The sequence below is a fragment of the Lathyrus oleraceus genome, chromosome 5 (assembly GCF_024323335.1).
Source record: "Lathyrus oleraceus cultivar Zhongwan6 chromosome 5, CAAS_Psat_ZW6_1.0, whole genome shotgun sequence".
Taxonomy (NCBI): Eukaryota; Viridiplantae; Streptophyta; class Magnoliopsida; order Fabales; family Fabaceae; genus Lathyrus; species Lathyrus oleraceus.
This window is the reverse complement of record NC_066583.1, coordinates 74,390,724-74,396,497: the sequence shown is the minus strand read 5'-3', so window position 1 is coordinate 74,396,497 and position 5,774 is coordinate 74,390,724. Positions and strand designations below refer to the sequence as shown.

The 5,774-nt window shown below is 30.0% G+C and overlaps 1 protein-coding gene across 1 annotated transcript; it reads right to left on the bottom strand.

Annotated features, from left to right (window-relative positions):
* Positions 1 to 2,387: 2,387 nt before the first annotated feature.
* Positions 2,388 to 3,787, bottom strand: LOC127078816 (transcription factor MYB10). The gene is made up of 3 exons (XM_051019240.1): positions 3,473 to 3,787; positions 2,855 to 3,207; positions 2,388 to 2,754 (listed from the first exon to the last, which is right to left on the bottom strand). Exons 1-3 carry the CDS (start codon positions 3,785 to 3,787, stop codon positions 2,388 to 2,390), a joined length of 1,035 nt encoding a protein of 344 aa, XP_050875197.1.
* Between the last annotated feature and the right edge of the window lie 1,987 nt (positions 3,788 to 5,774).

The following is a 5,774-nucleotide window of genomic DNA, read 5'->3' as shown; positions in this document are numbered from 1 at the left end:
AAACATATTTCAAACTCTGATTTTGTAAATAATTTTTATTTGGAAATCATTTTTGAAACCCACACAACTCACCCCCTCTTGTTTTTAGAGTCACTTGTCTAACACCTAATCAATTAGGTGGTGACTTTCCTTCTTAATCGTTTAGGTACATGTTCTAATCGATTAGAGAATGAGTTTGACTTTTCTAATTAGTTAGGACACTTCCTAATCGACCAGTTAGAGGCCAAAACCAACTTTTTTTGAAAGGTTTTGAAATAAATGAAGTTTTGTAAAATATTTGTGTGTGTGTGCGCGCGCGCGCACATTGCCTTAGTATCTCTAGAGCTATTCTTGCTTAATTACACATTAATGATCCAAAACATATAAATAAAAAATAAAGCACAAGGTCAGGCGAACTCTCACAACTTCACTTCATTTTGATGTTGATATTTGCATTTGACCATCTTTTCTCTTCAACACCAGAACCTTCTTAGCTTCCCTTTTTGATAAATTTAATATTTTTATAATTTGATGATGCTCATGTTTAACTTTATTCTTTTGTCATCATCAAAATCAGAGACAATATCATAATTATCACAACACATATAACCACACAAATGATAGTAAAGTAAAAGATTTTGAAACTATGTAAATAGATATCTTAAAAGATAGAGTAAGAAGAAGATTGGTAAATAAGTAAGATAAATAAAAGAAAGATCGCATCAACTTTATCTTGGTTCGATCTAAAATCACAAGGCCTACCTCCACTCCTCATGGATAGATCCTTGAGATTTTCCACTATCAACCATTAACATTTACGCCAAACATTTATCGCGATTTCAACTTGCAACCTTTGGCACCATGCTTATATCATAGGTTCAACGTGTAACCTTTATATCTTGCAATGTTGAAGAGAAAAATTCTCCATGGGTTTTACAATAATAGTAGACTGACAACAACAACTATAAAGTATTCTATATAGTGGTTTCTTTCTCACCACTAAAAATATATAAGTGAAATGTCTGAAAAATTATAGAGTGAGATAAGAAGAAACAATTTTAATATTGTTGTTTTTTCTTCAAATTAGCACAATACCTATATAATAGAGTAATCATTAAGATTCATATAAAATAAAGCTTTAGAAAAGGCTGAATATCAGATAACGATCAAGAGTAGATAACGATCAAATGCTAAGGCCACCAACATCTAAGAGCTTATAACACTTCTTCCAAGCAACTGTTATGAGCTTCCTTTTCTTAATGTCTCCACTCCAAATGAAATTAGGTATCCAGGATTCCAAAGTTTTGATTAAGCTAACAGGCCAACCATACACTTGTATGTAATAGATTAACATACAATGTATGATGGATTTCACTAATTCAAATATTCCAATCATTCATAAGAGATAGGCCTTCTAAGCACTCAACTTGATTTTGATCTTGTGAATAATGTATTTGAAGTGTCGGGGCTCTGGTTTCCCCATAAAGATAGGAGCACCTAAGTAAATGAAGGGAATGGATCCAATAAAGAAACCAAGCTGAGATGATATCTGAATTTTTCTAGTGTCGGACATCGCACCTGGATAAACAATGGATTTAGCCACAATGTCGTTACAGTCATCATGCATAACCCACATTAAACTCGCGTCCATAGATGAAGAAGGGCGTGAACAATGTTAGGTCAACAGTAAAGTATCGCTCTTCATTTGGGTATAGAGTTTTCAAAATTAAATAATAATGAATTATTTTTGGAATGTTTGGTGTAATCACTGTAATGAGTTGTTTAAATTAATAAATGTGTTTATTGCATGATGAATGTGTATTATTTCTTCAAATGATCGTGAGTTTTTCATAAAAATAAATTTAGAAAAACTTGTAATATTTTGAAAAACATTTTTGTAAAATTCACTTTCAAAAATATAAAAAAAAATCCATTTTTTTAAAGTTAAAACAAACTGGTCCAAAGAAGAAAATAAAATCATTATTAAAAATTATTTCATGTTCGACGACACATATTATTCACGTACATACATTTATATATAAATCTAATATATTTATTGAATAATAATTAAAGGTGCTCATAATCCACTTGTTTTGATCCAAATCATTCATTTTAAATAGAAAACTCTAGAATAAATGAATGAAACAATGTGGAAAATAATATTGCGTTCAAAATGCACATATTAAGATAAAATACTTCTATCAAATACAATTGAAAAAAGTGTTCGTAATACAAATTAATTCTTAAAAAAAATGAAAATAATAACTAAAGAAATAAAACTCACATTATAATTATAATCACTTTAAGCTAATTTTTTATTGTCTACCATCCTCCATAAATAATTGGGAGGGAAGTTTTTTCTAAATGTGTCTAAGATATCTTTTACAGTATGCACGTATCTACCAAGTTCACCAAAGAGGAACACATTCAGATAGCAACCAAGGTTCTAAGATCTCATATTGAGGCTCCTCATATGATAGAATTGGATTTTGAAGATATTGGTCAGAATGCATTTCTTGTGGAAGTTGATAATCCATATCTATATTGTATGGATAATATTGTGGAATTGGAGGAAGATCTTGATCAAAAAACATATTAGATGATAGATCTGGATTTTGAAGATATTGGTCAGAAAACATTTCTTGTGGAAGTTGATAATCCATGTCTACATTATATGGAGGAAGATCTTGATCAAAAAACATATTACTTGATGAAAATGATGGAACTATATCTTCCATATCTTGAAAGTATGAACATTCTGGGAGTCTAGGAAACCTGTTAGCATTCATAATATAAATTCTAATGTTAGTCTTGAAATATGTTAATGTAATTATAAATTTTAAAAAGAAAAAAAAACATTAAATTGTCTACACACCTATCATCCAATGTTGGGACAACATGATTGTTGAAACAAGTACTTTCCTCATTATTGTAGAGCATACTTGAATCATCAGCCAACGTTGAAAATTGTTGAAAGTTATTGATATTTTTGTCATCATAAATTTGATCAAGAAGATAGTTACCATGTAGAATATCTTCTTGATGATCAAATTCCATTTCTTCTTCTTGGGAGACATTATTTTGTTGGTTACTAATTTCTCCAACATTGTTATTCAACTCATCAACATGGTTTATGTTTTCTGGAATGAGGTGCTTTCTAGAGTTTTTTAAACTCCTTTTTTTGGAATTAATAAAATTCTTTAACTCGTTATCGGTTCTTCCAGGAAACTGTCACAACAAAAACATTCAAAATAATTATATATCCAGTTATCGGTTATTCTAAAAAAATATCGGTACATATCACTAAATTTTATTAATTAATAATTAGACTTCATGCGAAAAAATTATTTAAAAAAAAAAACCCTAATCTTAGCGAACATAAAAAAAACATTACCTATTATAAATGGTTACAATTATAGAAAGTCTAATAAACTTTTTTTTTTTATAAAAGTAAATTTTTTTTCCTATAAGAGTGAAGCATGAATAAACAAACCTGTGAAATCATTTGAGACCATTTGGGTCCTAACTCATTATAGAGATGAATAAGTTTTCTCCCTTCTTCTTCATTGAACGAACACTTTTTTAAAATTGGATTTAGATGATTTAACCATCTTAAACGACAACTTTTTCCATCTCGAGCAAGCTCTGTTTTCTTTCGTACAGAATCCCACTTTCCAGCTCCATATTTGATCACATATTCTCTTAATAATTGATCCTCTTCATTTGACCATGTTCCTTTTTTTAGCACAATATTTCTAGTATCATCACCATGATTGCATTTTTCTTGTTGCAAAGATGAAGATGCCATGATTTGAGTAATGTGATTTTTAACTAAGTGAACAATAGTGTTAGTGTGTTGAAATATATAAGAGAGAGTCCTAGTTTGAATAAAAATCATTTACCCTATTTTTGCTAACTAAATTGCCTTATCTAATATGAAAGATAAAACTAGACAAACTCCACTTTTCTATAATTTTTTAAATTAACTAAATTTGCTAACTATACTATCCAGTAAAATATAAAAACTACCTCAGCTACATTTCTGGTCCAACGCTTTTAAGTAAAATACAAATTTAATGATAGCAAAATTAAAGATAAAGATTATATAATAATTCAATTGTAATTATAAAAAAGTAAAATAAAATATTTTTTTAGAGACATGATTTTGGCGTTTGAGTGGGATCTGATAAACTACGCTTTATAAGTGCCATCTTTTTATTTTAATTTAATAAGTTTAGTATCTCATCTTTCTATAACAAAAAAAAACTTGTTAGTTTTTTTTTTTTTTAAAACAAACTTTTTATATATCTACATTATAATTTTTTTTTTTATAAATGCATTCAAATAAGTTATTTACAAATATCATTTTATGATTTATATTTTAAAATATTATATTAAATATTAACATGTAATTTAATTGGATTTACATTACAAACGTATATAAATTAAATTAGAGGTGCCAATAAAATTAAATTAGAAAGTGAATCTTATTCGTCAATTTAATGAGCTTTGAAGGTGCCAATAAAATTTGGGATTTTAGAGAGGCAAAATGAGGTTGGAATTTATGGAGGTGCCAAGTATGATTGGGCTTTATAAAGGTGTTAAGTATGATTGGAATTTGAAGGTTCTAATAAAGATTGGGCTTTGAAGGTTCCTATAAAGGTTGTCCTTTGAAGCTAGTGAAAGTATACCCGAATGCATCGCACGCTCGAACATACAATATAGTCGCCATAAAACTTTATTTGTTCCAGAAGGAAAGGGAAAACATCTAGAAAACCCAAGGGAAGAGAAATGGGTAAGAAAGTCGGTTATGTAAGGGGAAGGTATTAACACCCCTAACATCCGTTGTACTCAACGAGAACTGTCTTGATTGTTCTATGCTCGAAAGAGTGTTATATCTAAGGATTACTCGTGAAAGAATAAATGGAAAGGAAAGGAATATATAAAATGCTCGGAGAGGATTAGATCCCCCATGCCTATGTATCCTTATAGTAAAATAAGGAATTCATAGTTCTGTAGTTCATAGAAATAATGGTGGGAGGAGAAAGAAGTGTGATAAAAAATATGGTTTGAGCCAAAGGATAATGTGGTTTGAACCCGTGAAGGGATGAAGTCTGAACCCAAGAGGAAAACTGACATGAACCAATGTGTGGGAAGCCAATGACATGTAACTACTATATGGTGGGGCCGAAAACAAAGGGAAATAAGTGTTTGGCATCAAGGCAAATATCTCTCGGTTCAGAGGCAGACACTGGATGAATCTCAAAGAAATAATATATTTGGCTCAAAGAGAGAGTATATCACATGGAGTGAATGATTGGTAGTAGGTATTGAATGAAGGGAATGAATAGTGAATGATGGAAATGAATGGTAGGAAGAGATAAATAATTAAGGTAGAAAGAATTGAAGATTTGGTAAAAATGGCAGAAGGGTATAGTTTGAAACCAAAAGATAAGGGTATTATTGGAATCCCTAACGGAAATGGTATTTGATCCCTAAGAGTAAAGTTAGCGTACACCAATATGTGGGGAGCCGATGCATGTAACCACTATATATATGGTTGGTTCGAAAATAAGGAGAATTAATTGTTTGGCATCAAGGCAAACATCTCTTGGTACAAAGCTGGATAATTGTCCTAAAAGGGTATATATAGAAATCCTAATAAAAAATGGTATTTGATTCCAAAGAAAGGCAGTATGTCACTGAGATGAATAATTATGATTGAAGATAGATGATGGTTCATGAAAGATATGAATGGAGCCCTAAGGAAGAAGAATGAATAATAATTAGGATTG

Bases quoted from the DNA above. Each gene is read 5' to 3' on its own strand.
- LOC127078816 (XM_051019240.1), bottom strand. From the start codon at position 3,787: ATGGCATCTTCATCTTTGCAACAAGAAAAATGCAATCATGGTGATGAT. The intron at 3,208-3,472 runs GTTTGTTTATTC...TTGTTGTGACAG, and splicing joins GGTCTCAAATGATTTCACAG to TTTCCTGGAAGAACCGATAA. The intron at 2,755-2,854 runs GTGTGTAGACAA...GAATGCTAACAG, and splicing joins GTCCCAACATTGGATGATAG to GTTTCCTAGACTCCCAGAAT.